At 37.1% G+C, this 16,560-nt stretch overlaps 1 protein-coding gene across 1 annotated transcript in view; it reads left to right on the top strand.

Annotated features, from left to right (window-relative positions):
• Nucleotides 1–16,560, top strand: part of COL19A1 (collagen type XIX alpha 1 chain) — a 297,565-nt gene that overhangs the window by 11,122 nt on the left and 269,883 nt on the right. The window contains exon 3 of the mRNA XM_058553922.1: nucleotides 717–816. Within this exon, the coding sequence (XP_058409905.1) occupies nucleotides 717–816 (100 nt within the window). The remainder of the gene's footprint in view (nucleotides 1–716; nucleotides 817–16,560) is intronic.

Genomic DNA, 16,560 nt, shown 5'->3' with positions numbered 1-16,560 from the left:
TTGTTTAAGCCAAGACCAACAACAACTCAGCCTCTTGGAGAAAAAAAGTCATTTAAAATGATAAAAGTTATATCCATTGTAGAAATTTTGAAAAAAGAAAATTTATGAGAAAGAAAATCTCACTACCCAAATATAGTCATGATTCCCATTTGGTGTAGAATTCCTATCTTTCTTTCTCTTTCTCCCTCTCATCCTCCATTCTCTCTCTCTCTGTGTCTCTCTCTCACACAGACACACACACACGAGCACGCGCACACATTAAGTGCACACATAATACGTATCACATTTATGATATGTATATTGTTTTTGAAATCCAAGCATTTCCCCACATCAACATATATTCTTCTAAAGAATGATTTTTTTAAAAGATTGCTTAGATTTCAATTGAACGGCTGTAGTGTGTTTTAATTAACTAATTTTCTGTCTTTAGCCATCAGAGCTGCTACAATGAGCTACTCTGATTAATTACTTAGGATAATTTCTGGGTCAAAGCAAATTAATATTTGAGTCTTTTGAAACATATTTCATCCTCTTATATCCTAAAAGGAGAAAAATGAAATCAAGAAATTTTGCTGGTCCCAAACAGCAGGATTTTATTTGAAATAAATCAGTCTATAGATAAGGACAAAAAAAAATCCTAGTTAAACATCAATATCTCTGTGAGTTTACCAAATTTAATAAAACTGCTGGATTAAATCATTTGTCACATTTTACAGGCTTTGATCTAGGAGAGAGCTTTTCTCTGAAACATGCATTTTGTGAAGGTGATAAAACCTGTTTCAAATTGGGAAGTGCACTTCTTATTAGAGATACCATGTAAGTAAAATAATAATTTTTCTTTATATTTTCATAATACTATATCATAGCATTATTAGTAAAATAGTAAATCAATAAAATAGAAACTATTTTCTAAGGGGATTCCAAATAATTTGTTTAAAAAATAAAAAATCTCCTCAATAGTGTCATACTTGGATGTTGTGCTAAATTTGCTGTTTGTGTATTTGTTGTTTTTAATAATCTTTGCAACTTGATCTTGTTCTATGGTGTAAATACCATTTACACATACAGGTAGAGGCATAATCTTTAAAGAATAGTAATTAAATACATTTTTGAAGAAATATTATTTATATTTAAAGTAGACATAACCAAAATTAGATTTTACAATGTGAACTTTAAGATATAAGATACAATGTAGACTTAGAGACAAAAGACTGATATTCATTATATTTATTTCTACGTGATTCATGCATATGGATAAGTTTCATGATAAATTAAAATTAAATTAAAAAAAGAACTTAGCCCTCAGGTATTAATTTTATATAGAGTAAGTAGTAAAGAAAAACTGTTTTTCAGTTTTATTTTTGGTCTTGTTACTCATTTCAAAATGGATTTGCCAAAGGTTTCCTTCATTATCTTTACTGTTCTTCTGCTAATAAACCTGGGATTAAAAGAATCACTTGTCATTTAAATACTGACAGTTGGTCCACAAGTATACAGGGCAGTCATAATTCCCCATGTGGTGGGCTATATGTAGTTGGTGGATGGATAAAGAGTAATTCAGAAAGCCTGAGTCATCAGGAAGGCAGACACAGCGTATATGGTCATGGTGTTTAGTCCTTGAGCCCAAGGCGAACATTCCAGTGTATGAATACACTGCAGTGAAAAAAGCATCAGAATTCTCTTTGGTTTAATATGCAACACAGATGTTTTTGTGTGAAAACATACATGAATGTTTTCACTTTCTGATGGGTAGCCTAATATTTAAGTTACCAGATGGGGTTGTTGAGAATCTCCACATTTGAGTTCTCAAAGGGAAATAGCGTTAATCATCTCGTTGCCTATCCTCAGATGCTCTGTATAAACTAAGTTCCTAACTCACTTTTCCTTTGAGAAGAGTTTCTTTTAGACCTTCTATTTTGTGATACTTTAATTTTAATTATATGGTTCCTTAAAAGCAAACTGCTCATGAATTGGTAAGAAGTGAGAGTGTTCAGGAAGAGTGATTTGATGTCGGGGGTAGAGTGGGAGCTCGTCAGCGGGGCCTTCAGCAGGTGGAACTTTGCAGACCTGGCTGTCATGGGCAGCTGTTAGATGCATCACGTGCAGGCATTGGACCCTCAGGGCACGGCCGTTCCGTTCTGGATGTTCACATGCAGTCAGGAAAAGTCAATGTGTATCTCACATGTATCTCATGTATATATTGGTTTAGATGTTTCTTAACTGCTAGTAGATAACTTTAATTAATGAATTTAAGAAAGGCAATAAATTCTGTCCCCAAAATTAAGATGCATTTTCTCTCTGCCCTCTTCCTGATGATTTAAACCCCTGTAATTCTGGCCAGGTGGCTAAAGGATTGGAGTAAAATCTTTTAAAATTCACTGGGCCTGTACGTAAGACGACTTAGCTAATTTTAAGTAGTTACATTGGAAAACTCACTGCCACACTTAGGCAATGCTATTCCTATGTGTGGGTAGGTGTGCTAATAAATATTAGGTACGATGTGAAATTTATTTTCTGATCTTTGGCTCTAAGTCACTGAGTGATCCCCGGGCAATCAGTGTGAGTTCTTTGGCTCTGCGCAGCAGAACCCTGGTACCTCCACTACAGGAAACTGGAGGGTATCTGGTTAAGCTGACTAGTGGGTGTCAAGTTGTTTGGCTCATCTCCACTTACATTTCACTCATTGAGCCAAGTGCACCAGGAGGCTTCTCTTGCATGATGCCATTTTGATTTTTCAATGAGACTGGAGTAAAGTTGCAGCTATTTATATGTTTGTAAATAAGCTGCCTAGCAGAATTAGCATGGGAAAAGGCAGATGCTATTTTATGTGGAAAATGGGATTCTTTCTGTGCCTGACCTTGTTTTTATTGTTCTGGCATCTTTCAGGTGAGATCTATGAGGGAGAGATCTAACGAGAGTGTTGGTCAGGTATCTATTGGGCACACTGAGTGCCTTGAGCCTCTTACTGTGGGATCCCACAGGCTGCTTTTGCCAGAGCCCTCCAAACACACATTGTTGTACACTTAAAGGTGGCATGGGCTCAGGAAACGTCTGAGGGGCTGTATATGTTTGGTTTAATTTCACGCTCATTTCTTCACTACTCCTGGGGATAGCAAATGATAAGTATTTGGGGACTTTGAAAGATTCTGGATGTTATGCTACCTGGTTTTCTAGAATTATCTTTTTAGAAGAAATTTCCTTCGCTTCTTATATCTACAAGTATCCCTGGTTATGTGAAAGAAATAATTCATTCTTTCTATACGTATTGAGAACTATATCCCAGATGATCATACCCTGAGTATCTTTAAATTGTGTTTTGGCAATGATCAGGGCAAAATGGTGATGTTTTGAGAGAAATATACACATAACATACATACTATGGAGCATCTTATTTTCTTGGTATAACATAGTCCTTATCTTTCGTTAGTTGCTTCTATAGAAAAATGTTTTAAATAAAAATGTTTTAGTAGTTGAATATTTTAGAAGAGTTGATGAATGTTGAATTTCTATACACTCGTTTCTGAGGGAGCAACACATCCATCCTTATTTTGACTGGCCAATGGGGCAATCAGTCAGTTTTAAATGTACCAGGGAATTGAATTTCCTGATTTGTTATTGGATTCAAGGATGGTAAAGAGCCTTATCTCTCAGGTTCTATGATTGGTAGCTAGTGGCTCTCTGGATACTGTGTTGACAAGGATTCTGAGGCCATATTGGGTTCAGCAGAGTAGAGTGCTATGACCCATTAGCAGAAAGAGAAGGAGGGAGTGCTCACATGCATTTCAGTCTGTGGCCTCTCTGATTTAGGATGATTCCTGTGAGCTGGTGGCTTTTGCAACTGCAACAGTTTCTAAGAATTGGGGAAAATTAGGCTAGTGTGAAAAGATAATCAACACAAATTAACTTTAATAAGATTTTATGATCTTGGATAGTGTAGCTAGACACAGTGGCATAATTGACAGATATGGTCCCCTTAGCTTTTGTTACAAGTAAATAAATCTCCAGTGAAGAGGAGTCCTCTCTCTCTCTTTCATTAAATTAGCGGTTGCTTTCTGGAAGCAAGAGCTATTTAGTTTCACAGCTTCACATGAAAAAAAAAAGAGCTGGTAGAAGATACTCTTATTTGCATTTTATGTTTTTATAAACATAAGAATCCTCAGCAACTAGGAACCCCCAAATTATATATTTGGAAAATGTGTAGTGTTTTTTAGGAGTTTTTCAAGTTGTCTGTACCTTAACAGTTCCCTTGGAAATAATCCTAAATATGGGAAAAACTGTTATGTATATTGCAGCGTGACCTGTACCTTGTCTTTGCTGCTGTTGAATGATGCACCCCTGGGCATGCATTTCTGTACGGACCTTCACACTGCCTCCAGATTTTCGCTATTACAAATAACGCTACGCCATACAGGAAAGTTGTTTTTCTCTGTGTTTAGGATCATTTCCATAAGATTGACTTTTCAAAGCGGAATTACCAGTTCATTTTTAGAGATCTTGATGTACACTCCTAATTATGTTCCATCATTGTTTCATCCATCTAATCTTCATTTTACCCAATGTCTTCAGTAGCATTAGACATTATCATTTTAAAATTTTGTTATTTTTTTTAACTAAAACTTGTAGCAACTACAAATAAAAGTTGTAGCTTACTCTATAAGTATTTTAGGTGTTCCCCAAATATTTCTGTTCTGCTAAGGGTGAATAAGAGGTAGTATTCAATAAGTCACTGAAACGAATGCAGTCTGGTCTTCATTCAACAAGGATTTATTGAGCTTACTCTGGACTGGGCACTTTACTCGGCTCTGGAATTATACTGGTGAAAGAATATGGGTCTAGTCTTACCTTCCTGGATCCTGCTGGAGAGATACACGGAGCAAGGAAAAGCAATGCTTCCTTCTCTCTTGCCTTGACTCACTGAGATGTATTGCCTCCTATTGTTCAAGCACAGGCTATGGGATTCAAATCTCACCCCTTCCCTCATAATGGCTAGACTCTCTTAAGCATCACGCGCAAGGCTGATTGTCAATATTTTCGTTCCTTCCTTCATAAGGGCCAGTTTTCTAACCCACGTTTTATTTTTATTGCTCTTCTTTGGGACCTCTCCAAGTTCTCAAAACCAGTTAAATTCTGAGGCTCAAAATTATCTTCAGAACTCTGGTACTGAAGCTTCTAATTGCTGAATGTTTTGGGAGGATTACTCCAGAATTCCGTTAAACATTAGAGAATGACTATTTATGCATCCCTTGGGTTTTCATATGGGGCATTCTAACATTTTGCAGATAGGAAGTTTCCCATATAAGGAAATATGACTTAGTTAAAAAGTTGTCCAGTTGTTTTATGAGATTGACTGTTACATGTCATTCTTAAGTCATCACTGTATTTCCTTAATTATAGTTTGGCTTACCAAAAATGAGAGGTAAGTCATTAAGTCATGCATTCTTAACATAAAAAGAAAAGCCTGATAGGTTCACAATTACTGAGTTCTTTAAATCATACAATTTACCCAAATTATATATATTAGATGGAACAGAATTTTAAGAGTATCATTATACAGGTTTTAAGAATGAATGGAAATATTTACTTCTCCATCACAAGAACCTATCACAAGAACCTATTTTATATTTTTCTAGAAAATTCAGGGATGTTAATATGTTCCAATAACAAATTGCTTTGTATAGAAATGGCTACTTGTTGGTTCACAACCATGGGAGTTCTCCAGGTGAAATCTGAAGCTGGCCCCCTACGTGGAGGGCAAGGAAAGAACAAAGAAAGAGGCAGACCACCCCAGATGGGTAGGCGGCAGGTTTAATAAGCAAGGGAACTTAAATACAAGGCTTGTCTTGGGTGCCGCAAGACAAGTAGATTTCCTCATCAACCCTCTAGAATCTTAAAAGTTTATGTAGGCAGAGGCCTTAACTATGTTCAGTCATGTATACAGTCCAGATGGTCTCAACAACACATTGCTATCTCAAGGCTGCATCCTTGAAATGACTCCCACTGTGGGAACCGTGGGCAGAATATTCCAAGGAGAGAGGAGGGGATGAGGAGCCTCCAGTAGTCCAGGGCCAGCTCAAGAGTCAACTGGCAGTCACATCATCTCAATGACCTCCACCAATACTACTAAAATGTAATATAATATGAAATATTACCAGTTCAGCATTTTCATTTCCCAGTTTTGAAAACATTTAATATTATCATCATCAAATTTAAGTAAATTGTGATTTTCTTCCTTCAGATTTCATATAATTCAATATTGTTTGGGGAAAAGTAAACACTATCAGTAACTGGTCCTATGTATATAGGTTGTACAACATTCATATCAATTTTATTCTATTTTGTTTTTGTTTCATTTTATTTTATTTTGGAAAGATCATTTAACATGTCTACTATTTTTATAAATTTTTAAGTGGACAATATATTATTATTGACTATAGGTACAATGTTATACAGCAGATCTCTAGAGTTTATTTCCTATTTTATTATAGCTAATTACATGTAAATTATCTTATCTTAAAATGTCCTTATGCCATTTACCTTAAGAGTAGTGAAGTGCCAGTTAAATGTACTATTTAGGAGTCATAATAATGCAAATGTCATCATCAAGTAATAAAATTAAGGTGTTCTACTTTGGTAATTACGTGGGCCAATTTGACAGGCATTGATTAATCTACTCCTGTTGGATTATATATCAGATTTTTTTTTCCTTTCTTCAGTCATCTTTTTATCCAATGCATCAAGTCTTCTAAGGGACAGCAGAGATTCTGCTTGGGTGGGGGTTGTATGTATGTATCTGTGGAGTGTGCACTGCAGGTTTTCAGAGTACACAGAAGAAAGAAAGCAAGGCAGCACATACTTCAATCATCTTTAATCTTTCTTGGCCCATAAAGATGCTGTGAGGATTAATTAGTTATTAACCTTCAGTGGTTGCAAACGTATTGCTTTTATACTGGTTATAAACCTAAATTTAAACATGACCTTAAACTTATGAATTAGCCAGAGAATTAACCATAGTAATGGAATGATGTTTTATTATACTAGTGCTTAAGAATAACTTTATAACAACTCTACAGATTTTTTGTTGATTGATAGGACTCCATATTTTGTAAAATAGCATTGAATAGTCTAATTCTCATTCTCAGACACAGAATCAGATAGTAAGATACAATTATGATTTCAATGATAAACTTTAAAATGCATGTCAATCAAGCAAGAATAATTGTGTCAGCTAAGTCATTAATTTATTATAATTTCAGTTCTTTCAACTTAGCCACAAAGGCTAATCAGAAAATAAGCATGGAGGCCGAAAAGCTACTTGTGTTATTTTATGTGACACACGAGCTTGGTACACCTTGTCCATTGCCTCATTTTAGTCAGCATTTACATTTCCTAAACTACACTTGTTCCAGATTAGGTGAAATTTTTATAATTTTAGACTGAAAAAACAATATATTCAAATAATTGACTTTAATACTGCATCTCACCGTGACTATATGTATGCAATTTGGAAGCAATCACAGGTCCGGTAAAAATTGTAATTAACATGGACACGTGTGATAGTGCCGTATAGAATTAACATCTGGTTGGTTGAATAGAAGATTGAATTGACCAGATGTTTTGTACCCAAGTTATTCCTCATATTTTGATCCTCTCAACTTCCGCTCTCTACCTCAGAATTTCTTTGCTTCAGCCGTCCTCTGGGGAGGCGACCCTCCTCTTTTCAAAGGCTAACCCTTCACTCTTGCTCCTAATCTCCTTTGGCCAGCCTCCTCTAAGACCTGGATCCACCCGTGGCCCTTTGGCTCTTCTGTTTTCAATGCCCCTCTCCACAGTATCCTGGCCTCTTAGTCTACAAACATGGACTTAGTCCTTCCCTGTTCTAGAAGCATTTTCCCTTGACAGTCCCTTTTACTCCCGAACTTCTCAAAGGAATATGTTACTGACTCCTTTTACTTCCTCACACATCCCTTAACCCACTGAAATCTGACTAGGACTTCTTAACACTATAGAAATCTCTCTTTCAAAGCAACTGGTGACCTCTGACCTGTCTCCAATGCCGATGACCTCAATGTTGCCCTGAACTGCCTTTGTGTACCCGTTTCTCTCTGTCATGTTCTGTCCACCATTTCTGCCATTTGGAATCCTACATATTCTAGAAAGCTTAGTATACATCCTACCTTCTAAACGCAGCCCTCACTGATGTCCTCAGGCAAACTTCCTTCTTTTTTTGTGATCCAATTCACATTTTAAATACTTTTTATATAATGCTGACTTCATTCTGACTCAGATAATCTAAATGTTCCCAGGCCTCATTAGTATGTGGGTTTAAATGATGTCACATTAACATCAGTGCCTGAATTCTTATGATTCCTACTCTCTACCTGCACAGCTGTGGAACCTCAGCTCCCTCTTAAAGGCTAGTCTCGTTATTTCTGGGGGGCCCAAGAGTGTTGCACACGGCTCATGTTCCAAAGCCAGTATGTTCCTGTGTTCTAACCTCCCTGTCAGTGCATGTCACTCCTGCCTTTGCTCTGAGTCTCCTCCATGCATATGCTGCTCTACTGGGACCCAACCTCTACTCATGGCTGCTTATCCTCAGCCCTCAGGTGCCAGAGTTGCCCCGTGGCTTATGGCTGAGTGGGGTGTGTGTGTGCTTTGGAAGGTGGTGGCATAAGTTCCGTGATCCTCGTCTAACTGTCCCCTGGACCCCAAGGCAGTGCTGCTTGGGCACAGAGCCCCACAGTGTATTTAATGAATAGAATTCAATTGGCTCTTGGCATCCCTTCCTCTGTGGGGCTCAAAAGCTCGTGGATATGTATACCAGGCAATCCTCTCTATTATCTTCATGTTGCCCATCTCTTCTAATTCACCCACGGTAAGAATATTAAATTCCCTTTGCTTATAAGAGCTATATAGAAAAAATATTTTATGATATATATTGTCACTATTTTTTCTAAGTTCAGCCTTGATGCCAGTGAAAGAAGAAATTCTAACAAAATATTTCATTTAATTCTCAAATGATACTGAATTTTCGCTATATGCCAGGCACTGAGGATTTAAGGAGGAATAAAGACACGGTCCCTGCCATCGAGTTATTTCTGTCTGGGAAGGCAGATATGTCAACAATTAGCTGTTATGGACTGTAGTAGCAATCTTTAGATATTATGTATGACAGACTCTAGTAGAAGAGATGAAGATATTCTGAAGGAAGGAGGTAAAGCTTCACAGAGGATGTGTAAAGTAGGGGCTTGAAGGATAAGTGTGAATTTGCCAGGCAAGCCAGGGGCCAGTGTGTGTAGTCAGCGGGAGAGTCTTGGTGGTTTTAAAGGTCAAGGCAATTTGAAGAATGGTGAGAAATCCCATGTGGCTAGTGAACAGAGGCAGGGAGAGTGTCTGGGGGTGGAGGCGGCTGAAAGGGCCAGCTGGGGTGTCGTTCTGAAAGGTCTTTTGTGCTAAGGGGCTTGAACTTTATTCAGATAAAAATAAGTAAAGTAAAAGGTGAAAGATTCCTATGACCTGAAGAGAAACTAGAGTATATCAATTATACCACAACAAAGGTGTTTTTAAAAAAGTGAAAGTGTGGGAGCAGTGGCGTTACATTCTAGAAGAAATAGCTGAGTGTGGCCACTGGGAAATCACAGCTTTCAGGAGGTCTGGTACTCCCTGGACTGATCCTGAGCAGAAGCCAGGCTTCCAGATCCAGGAAGGACACTGCAGATTTCAGAGAACCTTTTGCGAGTGGGGTTGGATTTGACCCAGGATTTGTTTTATCTTTTTTGGTGGGGGACACCTGAAAAAACTAGCTTTCAAGGCCTTTCTGAAGAGCAGCTTCTCTCATCATCCTCGATTTTTGTTGTCTGAAAGTCTTCTGGTAGGAGGGCTGTTTTCAATGGAAAGTCCTTTACAGTGTCACCGTGAACCAGTGCTAACCCTAACAGGCGTAAGATTGTCAGAGACTCATCCAAGCTTTGTTTTCCATTAACAACCTATCTGTCTGAATCCCCTCCACAAACACAAAAAGGCTAAGATTTCAGAATTTCTGTGGCTGTGGGACTCAAACATTGTCACCCAGCTCGTGGGGAAGGCGTTTCAGACAAACCCTCCAGGCCCTGCTGGCCAAATTGCCTGTAAAGTGACAGGTGATGGTGGGTGTCAGCTGGGAAAGAAATGACTTACTATAAACTCCAAGCATGTCTCACTTCACTCTCAGGAAATGTAACTTGTCTCATATTTCTCTTCCTGGAAGATATTCAGCCAGTCAAAGGCCCCATTGATACTAGTAAATACGGAAGTTCTTCATAAACCCTGCCTCATGCTTACTTAGAATGGAAGAATTAATTTGGAAGCCAGTTCTTGATATTTAAAAATAGATTTTTTTCCATTTAGCCATTTCATTTTAAAAGCACAAAAATAAATAAATGTTGGTCTTGCTAAATAAGATCTGGAAAACTCACTTCAGCTCTACCAAAATAGCACTTTCGAAAAAACGGCTTTGCTTCAAGGCTTGTGCTGTGAGCTGGTTGAAGAATTTCCCCTGGAACCATTGTAATTAGTACCTAAACTTTTTAAACACTTTGCTATCTAAATGTATGTTTCACTGATTTTTGGAACACCATTTACAAAACGAAATTTCTCTAGAATAATCATGTCTTCTTGCTTTTTGGTTTATGAGCAGTGAAATTGTGAAAGTTTGTTAATCTGTGTTTTTTCTTTTTTATGTTTCCCTCCTTGCCTCACATTCCTTGTTATTTAGTTGGTAGAAGATAAAAAGAATTGGCAGTCCTGGTGTGTCTTCCTAATGCCCTGTTAGTCTGAACTTTGGTTTGGTCCTTTATTTTTTTCTGTATGAGACAGAGATGTTACTTGCCACATTACAAACTATGGTTCTTTTAGGAACATTGAACAAATACATCAAATTGAACTTGCTGTACAATGAAATTACCAATTATTGAATATGCTAAGAAGTAAAGAAATTTATGAGCTTCATTAGAGTTTTTATTTTTCTTGACAACACACCATCATGGCCTAGTTGTGGAGAATAAATGAGATCTACTCCCTGATTCCATCTCCCCATAAAAGAACTTTATCAATAAATGCTTGCAGGTACTTTAAAAGAGTGAATTACTTTTTCAGTTTTGTGATTTCCCCTGGCTTTGCTCTGCTTGCAGTGCTCCCCATCTGGAAGGGAGTGTAAAAAAGGAGAGTGTGTCTTCTTAGGGCAGTTCTTATTGGTTTCTCATTAATTGGACAGCCAGAAATGCCCATTATTTGTTCAGTTGGCATCCTCTGTCCCTGACACCAGACCCTTCACCTTCATTAAGTTGACTTTGTGTATAGCTATGTTAGGCATTGATTTCACACCTCAGGGGACGAGTGGAGTGGAAGCTGACCCTGATCCCTGTGCCAGGAAAGAATTAACGTAGGACCAGAGCTAAAGGTTCTCTTCCTTTCCATAATCATTTGAAATAGTCACATTTATGATCATTATTTTCACATTTTAAGGAATCATTTGTGTTTTCAGTTGGTTACCATTCTATTCACATTCTTCCTAAGGTATTAGAATACCAAGATATCATTTCTCACAGTGGGATAAACACAAAGGCACTTTTTATCAGAATGCTCCATACTTTTCTTCACATTACATGATTATTAGTATATCTACTGTTCTCATAATTTTCACTACTTCCTGAAAACTGCACTCATTTTTAAAGAAATTCTTGGTGAAAAATCCTAATTTTTCTAAGAAATGATCTCTAAGGAATATAGAGAAAATATTCTTGATTGGTTATCACCTTCTGTAGCATGCATATCTTTCCTAAAACCCAACAGACAATATCCCTATTTTAAAGATATTACTGTGTGGTTTGCGATACTTCCTCATCTGTGCTCAAAATATCATTAGGGGAAGGAACTGTAATAATCTACCCCTCAAGGCTACTGGGCACCTAGGATGTGCAAATGTCATAATGAACACTTTGCTCAGAGTCCAAAATATTATTTATTGTTGTTGTTAATATTATAGAATGATTGTAAACATTTTATTTATTTATTTCTTAAAATTAATATTTTATGTTTATTTACATACCCCTCCCCCCTGCCCAGTACTCAGAAAAATAGAGTTTTTTTCTCTCTTACAGTCCCAAAACATTACTCTTAATTCAGGTTGGTAGCAATGAGGGAAACTTTATTCTTAACCCAGAGGATGCGAGCAACTTGATACACTGGAAAAAATTAACCTTGGAATTAGGAGTCCCGAGTTCAAGTCCCCTCCTGACCTCTGTCTGGCAGAGATATGGGGGTGGGGCATTATTTAACTTCTATGGTTTTAATTTCTGATTTATGAAGTGATATGGTTAATCTAAATTACTATTAGGGTTCCTTCCAGCTGTAGGAGTGTAGAACTACAGGAAACTATTGTGTGTGGTTTCTTACAACTGAAACATTTTCAAGGTCTAGAAGACTTCTGCTGAAGGACACTTTTGGTGAACTCTTCTTGGAGCAGCTATTCTATTTTGCTATAGCCTGTATAGATTTTAAACTTCTTTTTGAAAGTAAGAATACTGGTTGTGTTTGTTCCTGGACTTGTTTTGTGTCAAACTTTTTGATTAACCTGCTTTAGAATCTCCTAGGGTTTGGTTTTTCCTTCTGCTGTTTTCCTGCAGAATGTGATGTTGCACAGTCTTGTAAAGCCTTGACTTAGTTTAAGGCATTATGCACACTAACATAGATTTTATACTGAATACCAGTGTGTGCCACCTTCTAGGACCGGACAGAGGCATCATTATGGACTTTCCATGAGTGGAACCACATTTTATGAGTGCTTCCTACATGCCAGGTGCTAGTCTAGATGCTTGATATGGAGCAACAAGCCTGGCAGAGCCCCTGTTGTCATGGAAATCACATTCTTGTGGTTGAGACAGGCAACAGAAGTGTAAACCAATCCATTTTTTTAAAAGTCAAGTAGTTATAAGCCTATGAAGAAGAAGAACAAGGCAATGTGTTGTTAGGTAGTGACTGAGGTGAGGACAGCTATAGCCCTTTCAGAGAAAGTGACAGTAGAGCTGAGACCTGAGTGGAGAAGCATCATCTAAGTGAAGACTTCTGGGAACGACTGTCCTAGGAGAGGAAACAGGAAGTACAAGGCCTAAGACCTCAACATGCCTGGGGTGTTCAAGGAACTAAATTCAGGTCATTGTGACTGGAGCGTGAGTGCCACACAGAGACTGGAATAGGGGATGATGTGTCAGAGGAGGACAGGGTTAGAGCACACAGGGCCTTGTGAGCCATGATCAGGGATGTGCGCTTTATTATGGAGCCATGGGCACTCTGGGAAAGTTCTAAGGAAGGGAGCGACCTGGTCCAATTTACTTTTTAAAAGCTCATTCTAGCTGCTGTGTGCGACTAGACTTCAAGGGAAGGAAAGGGGGAGATCAATCAAGACACTGTCCCAGGAGTCCTGGGAGAGATGGAGGCAGCTTGGACCAGGGAGAGTGGAGTTGAAGAGAAGTGGAGACAGTCAGGATCTGTTTTGGTGGGAGGAGCAATAAGACTTGCTGATGGGTTGGATGGGGTGGGGGATGATAAAGGAAAGGCAAGAGTCAAGAGTGACTTTTGGGTGTTTGTCTGGAGCACCTGGGTGAATGGCCTTGTGTTTTATTGAGATGTGGAATCCTCGTAAAGGGATGCGTTTGGTAGGAAACAAAAAGTTCTATTTCAGTTATTTAATTAGAGATGCCTTTAGTATCCAAGTGGAGATGCCAAGTAGGGACTTAGGTATGAGAGTCCACAGCACAGGCGAGGGAAATAGTCAAGGTTTATCATGGTTGCATCATCCCTTTGGCATCACCTCCTTCTTTTTGGAACTTTCTTCTCAAACTCTCAGTGCCTTAAGGTGACACTTTAGCTACCTAGGGCTCGTGACAATGGCACCTCATCTTGGTCTAGCTAACTCAGGGGCACTTCCTGCTCTGGATTTATTCCTCCCTCTCTGTGCCCTCCCCATTCAAACTTCCTTCTGTATAACAATCCCCGTAGGTTCCTGTTCTATGCTTTCCAAGGCAAGAATTAATTATCAGACAATTTGTTGGTAATGCATGACCGGTTTCTAGGGACTCTTTTAATGGTAACAGAGCTTGTGTTTTATAAACACAAGCATTTTCCAGGGAGGAAGAAAGCTCTAAGAGCAGAGTATTGGGTGTTTTGGCTTGTCAGTGAAAGTACTTCATGGTTAGAGAGAATGTCAGTATCTCGGAGTTCATACTACATATACAAAGACAGTGGGTGTAGAATCCTATTTAATAACAATTATACACGCACAGAGTGATTAAATCCTTCCTCCAACTCATCCTGTAACACGGATACATTTTAGACATCATCATTTTATTTGTATTTCCTAATACTTTTAAATTAATTCTGACCAGGAAAGGATTTCTCATTAATCAAGTGGGAAAGAAGGTCTAGAGAATGTAGTTAATATGCTATTTAGACAAATAAAACCCATTCTTGAAGTCCTATATGGTGAATTTCTTCACGGTTAATAAGATGTTAATTTTTATCCAACTCCATAAATACGGGTACTAGTACTTTCTAATTAGATATTCTGTTTGAAGAATATGGAGAAAATGTTGAGAAAAGGGTATTTTCATTTGAAGTTTCTTTCGTATTCTATTAATGCCTCAGTGACCTACTTATTATCAAGGCGATAGGTTGGGAGTTAGAGACTTTTATAACTTATTTTTTCCCTCCCATAATAGCAAAAATAATACTTGTTAGTGTTAACTCTTCCTCATTTCTGTCCTTAAAGAATACAAAGTTAACTTATAGGTCATTTTAAAGGTTAGGATTATTTTTTCCTAAACTGAAAACATTAGTGTTTTTAAAAAAATGATCATTAATACAATTTGTGGTCATTGCAAAAATTGAGACAGTAGAAAAAATATAAAAAAGAAAATAAAAATCTGTCTTAATTTTGACACCAAGAGGGAAGTATTGTAATGTAAAGACCTTAACGAAATCAATTTTTTATTGGGATCAAAGTCTCACTGGTACAGGTTCTCAGATCTGGACATAGCCTTCTGCCCTCACTGGTCACTATATGGAGCCCCACTTTTGATCTTCAACCACTTCCCCTACAGTTTAACAGTATTTCCTTCCACTTTATAATTGAACGGAAGGCTGCTATACATAGAGAACATCAGAGAGCAGGTGAAAACTACATTTTAGATTTTTTTCAACATTGAAATAAATTACAAGTTCAAAAGAGTCTAAAATATGTGAATTATGAGGCTTCAGCGACACTTCAGACTATCTGGACCTAGCCCTCCCAGGGGCTGGTATAAAGAGGACTCCACAAAGTTTCCTTTGTCACCCTTGGATAATTTGGAACAATGTTAGTTTGGTTCTCTATGACTTTTACTTAGTCACATTTTTAAAAATTGATTTTAGATTGAACATTTTGTTAATTTGGTATACCTCTCCTCTCACCTGTCTATGAATATTTAGATGATTTCATTAATGTGAAGAAAAGTAGACAATGGGAAATAAAGATTAATTACACAAATTTCACTAAACTCTGAGGTCTTCAAATGTAGGTTAATATTAATTGATGTGGATGAATTTTCCATTTACAGCATTGAACTAGATACAAGGTGTTTAAATGGAGGGAAGGTAGAAAACATCCTATTGAGAATTTCTAGCCCAATATATATATGAATGAGTTTGGCAAGTAAGGATCAACAATATTTTTCTTAATGGGAGTATCACTGAATAAGCAATGGATAGAATTTCTTATAGGAAATTACACTCCATTCAAAAATATTCAAGCATGGATATCTTAGACATAGCAAGCTGTCATTATATCTCTCTGGTAACAGACCAGTAATCCAATATGGCCTCTCCCATAATAAAAACTTTGGCAAGACCCAGAGAAATTATGCTGCATCACATTAAGTGTTTGTGCTTGCGTGGTACAAACAAAAAACATAGCTTGTAAAAGTAGATATGTTTTGTAACATTATTATTTTTAAAATACAGGATTTATTTTTTTGAAAATTACAGTCCTATCAAGCAAAATAATTTTTGGCCTTGAAAGCAGAATATGAATTTCTGAAAGGGAAACATAGTAATTATAAGGATTTTCATCCATTACAAAATTAGGCTAATAAAAATTAATTTTTCTTTAAACATAACTAAATTTATTTCACTGTGTTATTTTAAGACTATATTTATTTTAACATTATTAATATTAATAATATTATGTAGTTTTATTATTTTTGTCACAGGAGAAACATTTCATGAGATATAAAATATTTTCAATTTTTGAATTAGATTTTAAATTATTGAAAAATAATTATATTTAGTTTTATTTATGAAGTATTAAAGAATCATATAAAAACTAAGTAAGTCTTTGTCCATTTCATTTGCTGAATCATTCATTCATTTAACAAATAGGTATAGAGTGCTCTGTTGGCACTGCCTTTCAGCTTTGTGGGTGATACAAAGATGGAGTAAATGCTGTCCTTGCCTTCAAAGGGCTTGCAGTCTCATGAAGAGATGTGACAGCTG

Source organism: Diceros bicornis, chromosome 14, assembly GCF_020826845.1.
Source record: "Diceros bicornis minor isolate mBicDic1 chromosome 14, mDicBic1.mat.cur, whole genome shotgun sequence".
NCBI classification, from domain to species: domain Eukaryota; kingdom Metazoa; phylum Chordata; class Mammalia; order Perissodactyla; family Rhinocerotidae; genus Diceros; species Diceros bicornis.
The sequence above is the reverse complement of the archived record's forward strand: the minus strand, read 5'-3'. Positions and strand labels throughout refer to the sequence as shown.